This window comes from Lepidochelys olivacea (assembly GCF_965140295.1).
Source record: "Lepidochelys olivacea isolate rLepOli2 genome assembly, chromosome: 21".
In the NCBI taxonomy this organism is placed as follows: Eukaryota; Metazoa; Chordata; order Testudines; family Cheloniidae; genus Lepidochelys; species Lepidochelys olivacea.
This window is the reverse complement of record NC_140431.1, coordinates 10,978,534-10,995,910: the sequence shown is the minus strand read 5'-3', so window position 1 is coordinate 10,995,910 and position 17,377 is coordinate 10,978,534. Positions and strand designations below refer to the sequence as shown.

Here is a 17,377-nt window from a genome sequence, read left to right as displayed (position 1 = left end):
GAGGTTTTCATGCAGGTCCCCACGTCTGTACCCTAGCGTTCAGAGTGGGGAAGGAACCTTGACGGGGTACTAAGGGGCAGTGAGTTCTCAGCACTGGAGATAAATATCAGCTCATCGTTGGAGCTCATCTGTGTCTGCACCTGAGGAACAAGAGAATGGGCAAGAAGGGAACACACACAAAAAAACGAAGCAAGAGACAGGGCCACAGCAAAGACATGGGAAAGCAGAAGGGAGGCTTTCAAGAGAGCTGGGTCGCTTGCTCATAGCTAAGGAAGCTCAGGATTGTTCATGACAAAACACAAGACAGCACGAAGGGTAGAGACCTTAGCTCCTTGACTAACAGACTGCAGCGGCAGGTAGGAGGGACGGTGTGTAGTACAGGAGTGACAGTAACAACAGCGACTATCGGGAGGGAGCGGCACCTGGGCAAAGGGAGCAAGCAAAACACAGACAAAAAGGTGACATTAAAGGAAGGCAACAACCATCCCCAATACCCTGTCAAGTACGCTCCAAACCGGCCTCATCTCCTGGTTGCATTAATGGATCTCTCACTGCTGCAGGATACAAGTTAGGTGCCCAGCCCTATTGGCAGTTCTTCTCTGGGATGTGCACGGCTGGGGTATTGCCCACACTAAATTCGCCCCCCCAGCCCCAAGTAAATCTCCCGCCATTGCTAGCGCTATTACCAGTGGGACCTCGAGAGAAAGCAAGGAGCCAGCAGGCATAAAACCTCTACTGCCATGTTGTGTACTCAGCACGGAACTACAGAATAAAGCACCTGGAGCCTGGTGTACGCTGGGGTTCCCGCCCCCGCATCATCATCTTATTGTGAAGAAAAGCAGACAGGGAAATCGAAAGCGTATTGCACGGGAGGGGGAGGGGTGTGCCACTCCATCTACTGCGATCACACCATGCAAAATACAATCAAGAAGCCACAAATCTGAAGCCAACTGCCCCAAGCCTACGTACCGCGGATTTCCTCATGCCGACTCTGGGTTTAGGCACCGGTTTGGAAGATTTCGTTTCTATCATTTCCGCTGTTGAAGCACCAGTAGGTTTTGATTTTTGGGCTTGGAGGGCCAGCTGATAGGCGACTTCAAACGCTTGTCCCAATGTCAGGATGATTTCATATGTCAGGTTCTTTGGAGAAACCACACAGAACAATTTCAGAGCACCACACTACGCTAGCTACGAAAATCCATACACTAGTGGCAAATAGAAAGCTTCCCTTGGTGACAGAGAAGGGGCTAGAGCAAGCACCATCCATAGGAAGGCCAGCTGTTGACTGGAGGCTGAGTTGGGCCTTTGGCCTCCACAGATGGCCCCATTCATCTTTGGTCCACAGTTGCAAACCCTGTATGATCTGTTGCAATAGCTATTCTCCATCAGCTGACTTTGTCTCCCCCATGGGTGGCATCAGACTCCAGGCATGCCTGCAGAGTTGGCACAGAGCAGCCTTTGGAGCCTGCATACCACAGGTTTGCCCCCGCTGGCACGCAGAACTGTCTCCAAGACCATTATTTCCCTTTCAACAGTATTTCACACTGAAAGGAGAAGCCTCCAACATGTCATACAGGGAACATGCCTGAGAATACAAATGAGCCATGTGCTAATGCGCTCCACCCCACACCACGTGTGAAAAGGCTCTTAAGCCAGCCAATTACACAGTACGTAATTGAGAACATGTCAGGGTTTTGTTCACAGCACATTCCCTGGGAGCAAAAACCCCTTCTCCGTTTTAGTCTGCACTGGAGACTTCAATAACGAAGCCAGGGAAATGTTTTTATTGTCAATAGAGCTGTGAAGGGAAAAAAGGGATATTTTGGCGCAGAAACAGGCAGAGAACCACTAGAATGGGATTGGCATTTTTTTTTAAATGGTTTCCATCGAAGTCTGGGCAATAGAACACTGAACACAGATATAATGAACCTGAAATGCACCACGGTTACTCCAAATTAAAATACGCCACCGGTGACTTCCTTATTAGGCAGGCCAAATAAATGTTTAAAGACATTTTTCTATTACTGGGCTAGCATGATACATTTCACTCCTGGGTGGGGCTCAGTGTGAAGTAAATTATGAAGCAGACGCTGACCTCTCTCTACTTGCCACGCATCAGCTCTGCAGGGGCAGACCGAAATGCAGATTACAAGCTACACACAGCAGTCAACTGGTAAACGACCAGTCCCACTTACACATGACGGGAGAGTTAGTGGGGTTGATGTGGGTTATGGGACATTACTGCTGTGTACAGGGCAAGCAAGACAGTAGGAGACAGCAACAGCAGTATGCTGTGAATCGGAAAGTAACAATCCTTTTGCTGTCGTCCATACGCCTGTGTGTTCCACGGCTGCAATTGCTTATTGAAGGGTTAGCTGCATTAATAGGATCTGACGCCACAGCATGTACTGGGCAGAGTGAATTTGCTGGAGGTGCCTGGTAAGATGCTCAGTAGAGAAGTGGTGGAAAGAGCACATTTAAGGCCACTGTCAGACTCTGGGGAAGCCTTCCAAGGTATGTGGCAAAAAAAAATAGTTGTCCGGGTCATTTAAACTGGACAGACCCAGGCATGGCCTACACACAGGTTTGTGTCACTACACCTATGGTGGGGGGCGAGAGGGGGTGACTTTTCTATTGAAAGAGTTATGGTACAATCCCCCGAGCGAGGATGCAGTTACACTGGCATAAAGACTCTTATATGAGACAGCTGATATCCGAACAGGAGAGGGAATAAGCAATACCAGCATTAGGCACCCTTATACCCATGTAGCTGCAGCCGTGCGAGGGGCTATACTAGTATAGTTAAAGCAATACGTGTGTGTAGACCAGGGGTCTCAAACACATGGCCTGCCAAGCTCCCCGCACCCCCGGAGTCATTTCCTGTGGCCCGCCAGGCTCCCCTCTCCCCGCTTCCCCCAGCGCACTGCATCCCCACTCCTCTGCCTACCTAGAGGCGCTTCCGGCCGCCAAACAGCTATTTGGCAGTGCTTAGCGTTTTCCAGAAGGGAGAGGGGAGGAGTGGGGAGCCATGCGCTCGGGGGAGGAAGTGGGGAAGAGGTGGGGCAGAGGCGAGGATTTGGGGAAGAGGTTGAAATGGGGGCGGGGAAGAGGTGGGGCAGAGCATCATGGAAGGAAGGAGGTGGGACCAGTGTCAGTGATGCAGCCCTCGGGCCAATGTACTAGTCCTCATGTGGTGATTCGAGTTTGAGAACCCTGGTGTAGACAAGGCCTGAGTCCCTGAAGAATCACTGAGGGAACAATCTTGCCCCAAAGGATGGGCTAGGAGATCATGAGGTTTTTTTCCTTCTCCAATTTCTCTGTGAAGAGCTTTAGTATGACACCCTCCACTGTCATCTCTGGCAGCAGAACACGCATCATACATGGATTATCTACCAGTGCACAAGGATATGGCAAGAGCTGGTGGGGACAGCTCAGTGCTCTAGGCATGTTTGGAACAGCACTCCTTGGATTCACAGGTTCAAATCCCAGCAGTGTCCATTTGGCCCTTCCTCCTCGTGAGAGACAAACCCAGTTCCATGGCAGGGCTTTGCCCTCGTTTCTTGGGGAAATTCCCCCTTGCCCCTGTTGTGCAGCGAGCTGGTCAGTGCCCTCCACTCCCAGAGGCGTCTGCCGCGTATGGAAGGCTTGTGCAGCACTTTGGGACACAAGGCAGGGCGACAGCCCTTTCGTGCAGACGTGCCACTCACCACATCGACGGTGCTGAAGACATGGCAGTAGTGGTGGCTGGTCTGCAGGTCCTTGGTGATATAGGCGAACGTGCAGAGATCCTCGGGGTCCTGGGCCGCGCAGGAAATGTTCCGGATTTCGTGCTCAGCGATGACATTCTACCAGAGTTAAACACAGGCAGCCAATTTTGTGGGATATACAGACAGCTGGATTGTCCCACACTCTCTCCTCCTAGGAAATAACAGCCACCCTGTTCAAGCTCAGCAAAACACCTAGCTGAATGCACATAAGAGGCCGTGATAAGGGAATTCAGGTACAATTGAGGGGAGGTCCTGACTGTCCTTTCCAAGTGATCTTAGCGCTTGTAGGAAGGTTATTCTACTTCTCTCCATTCTAACAGACAGGTTGACACAGGAACAGTTGATGCTTCCCACCACAGCAGGACCACATCGCCCAGGGACATTCTTAAATCAACTCAGAGTTTTCACCATGTGTTACTACTACAGTGATTTGAAGATATTTGACAAACGGAGCAGCATATTGCAGACGAAGGGCAAACAGACAGATGGGAGACGCTGGCAGTGAGAGAGGCCCTAGCTGCCCCAGTCCTTGTCCCACATCTTGTCAGAGTCAAAGGGAGGAATCAGCAAGGTAGTTTGGTTTCTCGGGGAGTAGCTCACAGCTAGCCCCAGAAGGCACAGAAAAAAGGGATATGGCATATTGCAATGCCTGTGTCCTAGAAACCAATTCTTAGTCTAATGAGATATGTAACAGCACCACTCAGAGGGGGAAGCAGTATTCCCAGGCCGTGCAGCCGTACAAGTGGTCAGCCAGCAGGGAGCGCTAGCGAAAACGGTTAGATCCTCCCGCACCAGTAATGCTGTGTTCTTCTACAGCAGAGCGTTTCAGAGTCCAGCACGGACAGTTAGTGCCTCAAAACATCCCCATGTGATAGGCTGGACTTAATCTTAGTTTACAGAGAAGGAAACCCAGGCAGAGAGATTAAATATTGGTCCAAGGTCAATGGAGCACGTCAGGGATAGGCCTGAGACTAGAACCCAGTGTGACTCCATCCCCTCCTCCAATCACCAGATAACACTGCCTCTGACATGTGGTGCTGGGGAACAGGAAATCCAGCTGGGTTCTCTCTGCCTCCCCCTTCCCCACTGGCAATAAGGATTCCACACGCAGAACAGAGCTGCTGACTACTGATGCAGGAGGCTGATTCGCCTGTGGCCAGGCTGGCTCCGCGGGGCTAGCCAGAGCGTACTCTTGTTTGTGGCTGTCTAGTCAGCGGATAGGACAGCTCACATACAGCAGGTGAGTGAGGAGAAAGGTGCGTGTGCTGTCCCATCTGACCGCTAAGCTGAGGGAATTCTAAGCGTACCTTGTTAGAAGCATCTATGAACTTCACCCCTTTGTAAGTGATGGATAATATTATGGTTGGGATCTTCTTCATATGCTCCGTGGATTTCTGCAGAAATAAGAACACACAGATGAATAGGTACAAATTAAACATTTCCTCCTTCAGTGGGACTCCACAGGTCTCATTTGGGTATTACTGGGAGGGATCTGAGTGGCCAGCAGAGTGACAGTCACAGGAGAGTGTGGAGCTCTCGGCGTGAGTTTTTGCATGGTGCTCCAGACCGGAAGAAGGGCCCAGTTTGGTACCACTGTACGCCGTGCACCATGTGCAGCAAAGGCCCCTCTTTCTCAGTGTTTGAAATATGAAGGGGGGGAGGGACAATTTGGTGACATGCAGCCTGAGAGGAACAAACATTTCACCCCAAGGCTTTCACCAGCCGTGCTAACAGCACCATTTCCATGCACTGGGCCGGCCTTCCTCCTGAGCAGCCACTTCAGCCCTGCACAGAGGGAGACTCCATGTGCAACCTCAGTCACCACAAGCTTCACACTCAACACCATCCATGCTTCTCCAGGCCGCCACCCACCTACCCTCATCTTTGCACAGGCATCCTGCGTCGACTCCGTCCCTCGCAGGTCTTTAATTAACATGGAGCCCAGATACTATTGGAAACAAGGAGAGGAAAGGATGCTGCAGTTAACTGGCTTCATTGAGCTTGGAAGCCTCAAAAGCCGCTCCTGCCCCCAAAGCAACATACAGCAAACTCTGCTGAAAAATCCGTTTCCCCACCCCCTCGAAGGTGGAAGGGTCACATGCAGGTCTCACTCCCCTTCTTTACACCCTCCAGCACTATTCTGGTTGTAGTCCCCATCCTCCCAGCTCAGCCAACTTGTCTGGACTCCTCCCAGAGCCAGTCACGGCTATAGACTAATGGCTAGCGCCCGCTCCCTCCAAGGCACTAAGCACAGGGCTCTGCACAGCAGTCCTAGCTAAGCCCAGGGATGGAAACCAGTGACTGAGCCAAGGCTCCCCCAGGAGGAGCGTGCACACTCCACCGGGTTGGCAGAAAGGATCCTCACTACAAGTGCCATGGTGAAAAGGGGGCTGCAGAACTCCAGTGAGGGTGAGCGTAACCTTCCTGCATGGTGAGAACTGAGCACAAACTCCGGAGGCTTCCCTGAAATCCACTTACGTTGGCCTCGTACCCGCAGGACTCGAAGATGAGCTTCTCAGGCTGGTGCTGCCAATTCTGAACAGGCGCATACGGCGCAGCGAGACTCGGGGGCCTGAGAGTCAGTCTGGACTCACGATGCTCCTCCTGAGGGGACAAGCACAAGCGTAAAAGCCTCAGCGGACCCAGCCAGACATCTAGTTCTGATGCACGCAGCAAGCGAGACAGGAAGCCCCGGGGGAGAGTGTCTAACCAACACCAACGTGCTTCAAACAGGCACAGTGATATGGTGGCTTACGAAGGTGGAAGGGCCCAGTGGCCATTCCCTGCTCTGCTCAGGCTCGATTTTCAGTGCCCAGCAAGAGCAACCAACCAACCAACTAGGGGAATTCTTCAGAAGGCGTAGGACAGCCAGTGTGCGCCTCACTGTTCTCATCCCCCCAGCCATCTGCTGTTTCATAATAGCTCCCAGGGTCCACCAGACACCAGAGCACAAGGAAAAATGCACCCCAGGAAAAGCAAGCCCTACGTGCACGGAGTGGTCATGTCCCCACTTTACAGATGGGAGATGACGCTGAGAGAGGGGAAGTGATTTGCTCAAGGCCACAGAGCAGGTCAGTTCAGAGCCAGGAATAGAACCCAGCTGCGTCCCCTTTGCACTCTGAACACCCTTCATCTAGCAGTCTTAAGAGTGCTTCACTAACCCCGTTTGGGGCACACAGTTGTGTCTCCCAGCCACACCGCCGGGGAGGTACACAGGCTCCCGTGCAGAGGAACCCACAAGAAACAAGCTCGCTCTGACCTGTGCTTTGTATCTGTCAGCTCTGGGGTGAGAAGCAGCATCATGGCCACTGTCATGTCGCCTCTTCCCAGTATCCCCCAAAGGCAGCAAGAGCTCCGCAGACCTCCCTGTGTAGGAGTCAGTCTGGCTCAGCAGTGAGGAAGTCTGGGACATCAGATCCTGGCACTGGAGGCAGAGACAGACACAGACCTAAAGACAACTGGCCTGAGTAGGCACATTCCACAATCCCTGCCTGCTAGTGACAGCAGTCGCTTTGTGTTTTTAAATAGCACTTCTCCTGGGACCAACTTTGCCAATGAAGAGCATGGAGGCCAGAGCTGGGAGTGCTGCTGGTTTGACTAACCCCCTTCTAAAGCTACCTGTGGTTCGGAAGAGGAAAAGCAGTACAACGGAGGCAGCAAACACAGGGTCTTCCCTGTAGAAGTCACCTGCATTGGTCTGACCTGGCCCTGCCCTAAGGAACATGGGAAATCTCACAGGTGCTGTAAGCCAGAGTCCAGCCATTTTAGGGGTACACCAGTCATATACTGTGGGAATGGGCAGTTAATTGATTTTGATACCAAACCCCTAGAGAATTCATTAACCCACCTATGTATGCAGGGCGCTTCCCCAGCCACCGCTAAGACTATTGATTTAAAGTCAAGGATGGCCTAAAAGGTGGCCAACTTCTGGCAGCTGTCCAGGGTGCTGTGCAGAGACTAGGGGTGGCTTGCTCAAAGGCAAGTGCAAACCAGTCAAATTCCAGACCAAAGCCACAAAGGATATTCAGCTTGGATGAGGGTAGCCCCTTCTTTCCAGGGGAGAAGTCTGGCACTGCAAACCCTACCTTGACAATGCCTGCACAAAGGGCGTGCAAGACCCTAGAGTTAATGGAACCTGTGACTTCTGGCCCGATCTACTCTCCGCTAAAACAATTTCCTTTGCTGTCTTCTGCGAAAGGCATCAGATCTCCAGACAGGTTCTCTCCTCAGCCACCCCACAATCACCCCAGGACTATCTCAAGTTCTAACATGGCCCCCATTGCTGCACTTTGCCACCTTTACTGCATGTTTATTCTCACTAGAGGTTAGACATCCATGGACTGACTTTTGGCCAGGATCAGCTTCGGGTCAAAGCATTAAAAAGACTGAGGCCCTAGAAAGCATAGTGGAAAGAGATCAATCCGAATGCCTTACAACGGCTGGCTATAATTGCGAGGAAGAGAGAGTCACCCTGGTACGTGCCGATCCAGGGTCCAGAAGACAATGCAGGGAACTCAAGCTGGTGCTTTTGGGAGCTCACAGCTGCAACACCCATTAGTTCCATTCAACATCCTTGCTTAATTTTCCATTGACATCCTTCCGTTCTGCAATGCCAGAATCAGGCTTTAGGAACTCGACAGCTGTAGCATCAGGAAATGTCACAAATGGCCCCATTCTCTTCTACCTCCTCCCTACCCGGCATTTCAATCAGCTGACACTCTGCCAAGGCGCGTCTTTCTATTCCTTCAGTCCTGTCCATCTCAAGAGAATGTTTCGGAGAATCTTGGATTCTCAGCTGGCTGCTTTCCATCTGGGCATCTGCTATCTACAAAGCCTGTGATTCAATGCTAGTGGAAGGTACAGGATTCAGCGCCATGGGGACCAGAGTCCTCTCTGTATCCAACCAAGTACAGGTTGAAATTACAAGACAGAGCTACACCCCTCCTCCCTGCCAGGCATTACATCCCCAAGCTGAAGGAACCAGCTCTGGGGGAGGGAAGGGGTCCGAGGAGAGGGAACTCAACCTCATGTTCAGTTCTTGACCTAAGAACACTGGCCCTCTACTGCCAAATGTGATGGAGGGTTTTGCGCTATGGATGCTTTCCACAAGGAACTAGACTGAGACCCAAGCAAATTCCACCCAGACCTAACAGCCATCAGAGGGCACCAACCTGGGCTGGAATAGAACCAGTGACCCAGAGCAGAAAGGATCCAGGACACAGGAGTCCTCCCTGTTTGGTGTTTAGAAGAAGTGTTCCGAGAAAGCGGTGAGGTCCTGGGCTTGTGCCCACGGCCATGTATGGCCATGGACACCTTGGGAAGGCACAAACTGCGAGTCTACCCAACATGCCAAGCCCTCTACCCCCAAGGCCAAAACTCGTGTGTGTCTGGAAAGCACACACCTGGCACCAAAGCCCAGTCAGAAGCCAGAACGGCTGCACTCTCCTGACTGTGCCCCTTGGACACGGGGGCTCTAGCTCCTCTCAGCCCTCCTCAGCCACACATATATGAGGGGCACTACTTCTACAAGCCCCCCTCAGGCTTCTGCTGCACTTGTCAGGCCATTTAGAGGCAGTGCAGCCCAGAGCAGCAACCTCTGCACGGGCCATTCATCTGGAAGTGCTGTTCGAACTAACTGCTACAACCACTGCATGGAAGTGGGACGGAGGGGAAGTGTGTCCCAGTGACAGAGCTGACGCTGCGGATGTACTGGTGCTTCTGATTAAAAATGCACTGGCTGCGAACTTTGCCTTAACCAGGGCTCCTGTTTGAACTCCATCAGCTCTTCCAAGCTTGTACTTATTTCTCAGACCTTACAAAGCAATGAAGTTCAACCCGATGCAAATGGCTACAATCCTGCTCACAGCCAGTCTCAGGCTTGGAATCTGCATGAACAGCATAGCGTGTGAAGTATTCCAGGATGTAGAACTTGTGTTCCCAGTAAATCCAGATTGATCAAGTCAGCTCTGCAGCCCAATGGGCTGAGGCCCTGAACCTAATCAGAAGCTGTCAATTTTTCTGCAGTACTTGAAACTCAGGGCAAAAGGAAGGACTCCAACTGACGTGAGGTACAGAGCAATGGTGGAGACTCAATGCTAGCGGCTTTAAGAGTGATTCCTACTGCTCAACATGAAAGATGGCAGAAGGGATGGCAAAAGGTTTGCTTTGAAGGTCGGGCAATCTGTCAGTCATTCCCACTGGGTGCTGCGGGAATCTCTGATCTGCAACACTGAAGATGTTGCGCACGCCCCAGTTGTTAATCCCTTAACTAGCTGTATGTGAGAAGCTGAGAATCGCTAAACTCATTTCACGTGTAGGCTACTCTGACACTGCTGGGCCACAACAGTTACGTGCTTTCAGGGGGTGTCGCAACTCTACCATGGGAAAGGAACCTGCACAGATACCCTCCCAAAGCTAGCCCAGTGGGCAGACAGCCTGACTGTCAAGAGTGCCCACCACATGTAACTCCTTGAACATCCAGAAGTCGCCGGGAGATGCAAGCGTCCAGCACCTTTGAAAGTCAGGCCTATAGCCCCGAGAAACCCAAAACAAACCAAGGAGGCAGGTATCGGGTTCCCAATGGTAAAAACTACATGTGGATCCTGCCTGAAAGCCATAATGGCGCAAACTCAGTTGAGCGATGCAGATCATTCAGGTGTTTATGACAGTTCTCACACACAAGTAGCTTCATTAAGAGTATACTGTGGCAGGAAATCAGCATATACCAATCGACCGACTACAAAAGTGATCCTCAGATGGGGCCATAAAGGGCTGTTTCCCTCACCACATGCTCCTTGTCACAGTTTAACTTACTAGGTAGGCATCGGAGCCGAGAGACTGCACCTGTTGGGACTTTCCCTGACATACACAGGAAACCCAACGATTAAGGGACCTGACTGGCTAGGTGCTGAGTGCCTTCAACTCCCACTTACTTCAGCAGCAGGATCATGCCCCAGCGCTATGCACTCTGCTTGGACACAGGGGTTCAGTGAATGGAGAAAGGCAACTGGCCCAACAAGTCAGCTCTTCAGATTTCTCCTAAACCTTCTTCTTAAACTATGGGCCTGATCCTGAGAGTTGCCTTGCATTTTCAGCTTCCAGTGACTGCAGTAGGAGCTGAGGGCACTCAGCACTTGGCATGAGCAGGACCGGTATTAAGTATACATTATTTTCAGTAGTTTGTTTTCCATGGCAGAGAAAAAGGGAATAGGAATCACGTACTTCTCCTAAGGGTCAGTTCTTCACCGCACAAATGGAAGAGCAGCTGAAGTGACCAACTCATAAACCCCGACATCACCACTAAATCAGCTGGAATGGGTACTCTAAACCAATAGCAACATTTCTGTGTGTGGGGCCTGAGTTGGAAGAGAGTGGTTCGTGAATCTCAGATCAACACATGCAGCTGAATGCAAGTTGCAGCTCCCACATGCTCTCCCCGTGCTCTAGCTTTGGGATCAGTTCTGTACCAGGAAGGTTGTTTTTTCACACTAGGCTTTTATATTTCTGAAAACACAGTCAGCCAAAAGAGTAACGGGAATTAGAGCCATGGCTCAGTGCTTTGACTGATAACAGACACAGTGGGGCTAAGCTGCCTGGCTACGATCCAGATCTGAAGTTCTCAGTGTGTTCAGAGTGGGAGTGTTTGGATCTGTATCATTCCAAGTAACAAAACAACAAATATGCACCCACTTGGAGGAGTAGTGCTTATCTTAAATGCTCTCTCTCCCCTTACACAAAGCCAGAGGTGCTGCTGTCTCAACCACCCAACCGCAAGGTCGAATTTTTGCCCTAAAGTAGCCAGTGGAAAATAATTCAGAAGGGCAATTCAATTGACATTTGAGAGCTAGAAGGAACATCCAGCCCTTGTCTGAGGATCTCCAGTGGGTCAAAGTTCACATCAAGGCATTTTGCTTTTTATAATGAAGGTTAAAGTGCCTAGGTTCGAAAACTACTTTTTAAAAAATTGATGCACGTCTCTGAAACCACTCTGGAAATTTACTACCCACAGTAAATATTTCAAACAAGTTAACTTATAAAATATTGACACAAAGGAAGGTTATTTTTGTGGCACCTTTTAACTGACTCTCCTAGGAGAATTTCTAGTGCTTTCAAGAGAGAACGAGGCTCTGAGAGAAAGAACAAGTATATTCTCGCTTTTCCATCTGTGCCCGGATTCCCATCTGGAAATCTTTTGTAGCACCTGAGCTCTCAGCAAACACATTCCCCTGGTCTCAGATCCCCAGAGGTGTTTATTGTTCATCAAAAAGGAGATGATTCCTGAGGCAGACTTGATTTTAGTTTCTTAAAAAGAAAGAGGGGGATGAGAGGAGAAGAGAGACAAGCCAAGGCGAGCCGGCGCAGAAGAAAACATCCTGGCAGCCACGGATTGTGCTCCATGCAGACATATCAATCAGGCAGCCAGCAACACAAACAATGACTCACCCTCAGCTGCGAGAACCGTGGTGGTTTCTGGGGTGGCTCCTCATATGGTCTGTCTGCCAAGGAGGCAATAATTCGCTTCCGATGGCCAAGCAGATTCACCTTCAGCACCTGCAGGCAAAGGGGAAAGTTAGCTCAATTCAAGGAGGGTGGGCAACGATTTCGGTATCCCCCTGAGCATGTCGTGCAGTTTTGTATCTTCTAGTCAAACTAATAGCTGCCAGGTTTTGACTGAGACTGGGAATTGCCCCACTGCCAGGCCTCCCCTCGTCACTGTGTTTGCTGATACTGTTCAGCATCTCTGCTGTACAGCTTCGTGTCATTTGTCGTCAGTTTCATCTCAAAGCAGACAAATTTTGTACAGCATGGAATATACTCCTCCCCCTAATTCAGCGCATAGACACAGCTCCTCATTGGCAAGCTGCTGCGTAAAGAGGACCTAATCCATCAGCCCCCCCGCACCACCTTGTGAGATCGGTCAGCATTAACCCCAGGTAACAGCTGGGGAAACCAAGGCACACATGGGATAACTGACGCAGCTGAAGTTACACACAAGTTACCATCACGGTTGAGATCAGAGCAGAACTGTTGATTTTCAACCCCAAACTTAAGCCACTAGATCATGCTGCCTAGTACCCCAACCACATACAAATAAGCATTGTTTACTTTTGCAGGGTGCAAACCCTAAAGAACAATCACTGAGTGGACAGGTTACGTTTTAATTAGACAAACACAAAGGACTGTTTGGGTACCCTCTCAGTCACACCAAAGAACAGTTCTACGTATTCACAGGCTCTCCCTGAGTTAAGACATACTCATATCTTCCCTTTCACCGACGCCAACTTCACCTCCCGGTGGAACCGGGCTGTTCTAAATCCCAAGCTCACCAGTTGGTGGGAACCATTGGTCTGTTTATTCCACAACGAGACAGCACACCATGCTCACAAGAGTGACCCTGCTGCCTCCGAGTTGGCATGTTTCGTTCCCTTCAAACAGCAACAGTTCTGGTGCCGAGGGCCACACCATCGGGATTTGGAATGAAGGTGCTGGGGCACGGAATCGTCCTACACTGGCACTGATTCTCCTTGCACCTTCGTATGAGAAGAGTGCTGCACCATTGTTGCACTGAGTCGAAGAAACCTCTCTGCAAGTTGTACCGTCTGGAGGGAACCTGTGCAGGGTTAATAGCAAAGGCAATGGAAAGCCAGTACCTACATTTACTATTTCAAGCTCCCAGAGATTTTTCACAGTATCAATAGAGCTGTAGCCACTCGACAGGAAGGACTGAATGTAGTCCTGCAGCCCCAAAGAGTCAAGCCAAGCGGGAACCGAAGGCTGGCTGTTCCCATCGCAACCCAGAGATTTCACCTAAAAATGGGCAAGAGAAGAAAGGGTTAAAAAGCCTCTGGGGATCCCAAACAGCTCAGATTCCAAAACCCACAATGGCTGCAATTAAACACCACGTAATTAAAGAATTATAACGGGGGATTTGTACAGTGACTTCCACATGAAGATCTCTAAACATTTTGTAAGACCCGAGTAGATCTCAACCCCGGGGCCAGGTAAGCGTTACTCCCATTAACAGGCGGACAAGCAAGGCACCAAGGTTCACAGACATGCCCAAGGATGCACAGTGAGAAAATTGGGAAAGAATCCAGGAATCCCAACTCCGAGTCCCGAGCTGTGCTCACTGGATAGCATTCCCTCCCTTCTGCATTTACCTTTTAAAGCACAAAACCGCACAGCGGCCCAGGGGGAATACGTTCAATATTCAAGTTGAAAGTGTCTTTAGAATGTAGCGAATGCCAATGCCAGTCAGTTACATATTTGGCTGTGTACTTTGGGTGGAGCAGGACAGTCGCGAGAGCACAGCTTTCCTGTCCCACCCCTGGCTCCAGCCTGAGAAGCTGATTTTTCCTGCCAAAGATGACCTTAAGGTCTGTGCACTTCAGAAGTAATTGGGCAGCTGGGTCCAGCCGCGAGGGAGAGGGAGGGGGGCGGCACAATCCAGCACATGTGCGCACTTGGAAAAGACTGCCAGAAAAAGGAGACCCAGGGGACTGTTCCCAATACTAGAGACTTGGAGGAAAATCTTTTGTTGGTCAATTTAATGCTCAGAGAAGTGGCTGTATTAAATAGCCCTGGAGGATGGAGTCCCTCGATTATCAGGTGACAGACAGCCGAAGGGCAGGCCCTCTCCTGGCTTCCCCATTGAAAAACGTTAGTCCTGACTGGGACGTGCACAGCAGAACTGAGTGTCATCTCCACGGCCCGTTCAGTCCTCAGCATCGCTATTGAAAGCATGATAAAGACAGTAGGAAGTGCCAAAAGTGCTGGTGGTTTGATGATGTGACAACTCTCCACTAGCAAATAGACAAACCCCCTCTGAGCCCACTCCTGAAGTCACTTCACAGCAATGACAAGGGACTAGTGTGACGATCCAGCAGCTTCAGCGCCAATTCCAAACCCTGCTCCAAAGTAACTGGAGACGGGAACTGGCTGGTGGAAGAGGCGGGAACGTCCTCATCTATTTACAACGGTGGTTCACATCCCACCCATCTCGCAGCTGACCAAGTCCGTCTCCCCTTTGTGACCGTGCCCCAGAAAGCATGTCAGAGAAGACTGCTAAGTTCTCCCTTCAACTCTCGGGCATATTTTCTTCTGACAAATGGAGCTGGAGGGTTGCTCCACTGAACACATGCCATTTATTTCATTTATGCCCTAGCAGGAGGCACCCTGCGGCCCGCAGCCTAGATGACACTCTGTTCCAAGTGCCTGAAATAGCCTCCTTACACGCCGCTGGCACAGATAAGGTAGTGTCCAATTTCGCAACACAGCCCCTGGCAGAGGCCTGAGAAATCAGGTGCAAGAGGAAGACTGCCTTGTTTCAGCACTTGCGCTATGTTAGCATATTAGTGCTAATTCAAGCTGGGTCACAGGACTGCTGGCTCTAACTGGAAGTGTTGACATGAGGTTATATCGGGCACTTGCTGAGTGTGCGAGAGAAGGGTGGCAGGAAAACTGAGGGCAGCTGTTACCCTTCTTAGGTTTCACTGACCATAACAAATCCCCAAGCAATTAGACTTCAACGCTGCTGGAGAAACCTTTGGAAGAGCCGAAAGCTGAGCGAAGTTGATCATGCTCCTGTCTACATTTGCTGGTTGGGGCTCCGGCTGCAAGTGGCAGCACCCCAAAACCAGGACGCTCAGAAAGCCATCTCTGGAATATCAGTGACCAGACTAGTACTTCCTGCCGGGGCGATGCCTGGTACATCCCTAGCATTAGGGGACTACGCTTGAGTCTTTAATGCAAGCTCTCCACAAGCCGTGCTGTTCTTGCACCGTATGAACACAGAGAGCAGCTCTCAGCGACCAGCGAGAGAAGCAAAGGTCCCCCCAGTGAAGTGTGGTGCCCCCCGACGTGCCTGCCTAGCCCACAGGATTCTCTGCTGCAGTTCTCAGGAGCCTGGTGTCCTGGAGCCAGCACTCAGCCCTGTAAGCCACATCCTTCTGGGGGCTCCTTGCAGTCCAGACGCACCAATTCATGCCCAGTCAGCTCAGCAGAAAAAGCAGCCCCTGCTTCTCCACAAGCTTAAAACCCAAGTCCTGGCCCCCTCTAGCCATTCTCCTCTCTGGGGTGGGATGCTCTATTGACGCAGTCGTAAGCCCTCTTCTCAATGGCACTTCCCAAAGAGTAGCTTTCCAAATAGCCAAGGACTGTATCTACAGATGGATAGCTGAGGTTACATGCTTTATTTTCTGCACCATGGCCTTCCACACCACAGCCATGCAGTTTGAGAGTTCCTGGCTCCACCAGCCCGCTCCCCACCCGTGCTGCAGCAACTAATACAATTGTCACCTTCGGAAGGGGACGTGCGGCCTGGAGAAGTTTCCTGCGGTGCTGCGGGTCGCTAATCCCGATCTCCCGAAGGTCCTGATCTTCCATTACGTTACAGCCCTGTGGAAACAGAACGAGAGACGGACATGGGAGCAGAGTGCAGCAGCAGCAGGATCAGTTGCTGGAGTAGGAACTGTGTGCGTTATAGCCGCCTTCCTCCACGCCATACACACACCCTTCCTACTCTGCTCCCAGGTGAAAAAAGGGAGGCCGCTCTGCAGAAAACCCCTGTTCTTGCTCTGGACCAGGGGAATATGCATGAAGCTTCACAGGAATGACTCCATCTGGGGGGCAGAACAATAAAATGCACTAACTAAGCACACTTCATCTCTCACCCCTTCACCCCATGGAGCCAACTGACAACATCTGCAGGTTTCAGTTGGATTTACATAAGGTCTCTCTCCCTGGCTAATACCCTTGAGATTCTGTAGCAGCTGGCACTCAAAAGCCTTGGTGTAGCTCTCTAGTGCCCTCCCAGGATGCCCCCATGAGGAACGGAGAATTCCACAGACAGCTTCCCCTCCAGTGGGTTTCTCAGCTTCACATACCTACCGTGGCGCCCACCACCTGCCGTAAGCAGACAGCCTAGGCAGAAGTGAAACAAGTCACCAGGTGTACTGATGGGTTAATTCTGGAGTGTGCAGTGTGCTTGCTGAAGCAATTAAGGAATGAATGTAGCTACCCCCTCCTTTCTCTCGCTCAGTCTGTTCCATGGTATCTCTTTGCAGCCAATAAATTTTGGGACACTGATATAAGGGACCTTCCTCTTTCCTATGTAGATGCTTTAATCAACCATTCCTTTGATCATGGTTTAGCCATTCAAATCTCCCCACTGCACAAACAATCCCTTTTGCATATAAACAGAACCGCTGCATGATGCTCATCTCTGCCTAGGCTCCCTTGAGAGCCAGAGAGAATAAATTGAATTTATTTTAGTGAGAGCTGGAGATCCAGGGAAGGTCAGTATCTCTGTAATCTATCATCTGTCTCCATGGAGACAGAGGCAACCCACCCCTCTCCAGTGCAGAGGCTTTCATCATTAGCTGCTGCTTTACAAAGCTCATTATCTCGGTGTGAAGCGGGAATGAGAACACATGCAGTCTGCGCTTCCTTCACTGATCAGAGACTACACGCCTGTCAGTATCCAGTTAGATCTGCACCATGCAGATGTAAGACCAGATGCGTAGCCCCCATCAGTGAAATAGCCATACCATAACAGCTACTTGACTGTCCATATCCAGTTAACACCACTGACCCGTATTGCAATAGTGCCT

At 50.7% G+C, this 17,377-nt stretch overlaps 1 protein-coding gene across 6 annotated transcripts in view; it reads right to left on the bottom strand.

Annotated features, from left to right (window-relative positions):
* Positions 1-17,377, bottom strand: part of ANKS1A (ankyrin repeat and sterile alpha motif domain containing 1A) — a 155,314-nt gene that overhangs the window by 9,881 nt on the left and 128,056 nt on the right. For 3 of the 6 annotated variants that reach the window (XM_084611084.1, XM_084611083.1, XM_084611085.1), the window contains 10 exons: positions 16,065-16,163; positions 13,422-13,574; positions 12,210-12,317; positions 7,027-7,191; positions 6,246-6,371; positions 5,644-5,715; positions 5,075-5,161; positions 3,708-3,845; positions 970-1,140; positions 324-422 (listed from right to left, as the gene is read on the bottom strand). In XM_084611084.1, coding sequence (XP_084467210.1) covers positions 324-422; positions 970-1,140; positions 3,708-3,845; positions 5,075-5,161; positions 5,644-5,715; positions 6,246-6,371; positions 7,027-7,191; positions 12,210-12,317; positions 13,422-13,574; positions 16,065-16,163 — 1,218 coding nt within the window. The remainder of the gene's footprint in view (positions 1-323; positions 423-969; positions 1,141-3,707; positions 3,846-5,074; positions 5,162-5,643; positions 5,716-6,245; positions 6,372-7,026; positions 7,192-12,209; positions 12,318-13,421; positions 13,575-16,064; positions 16,164-17,377) is intronic. The other 3 variants (XM_084611087.1, XM_084611086.1, XM_084611088.1) reach the window with 1 other exon arrangement.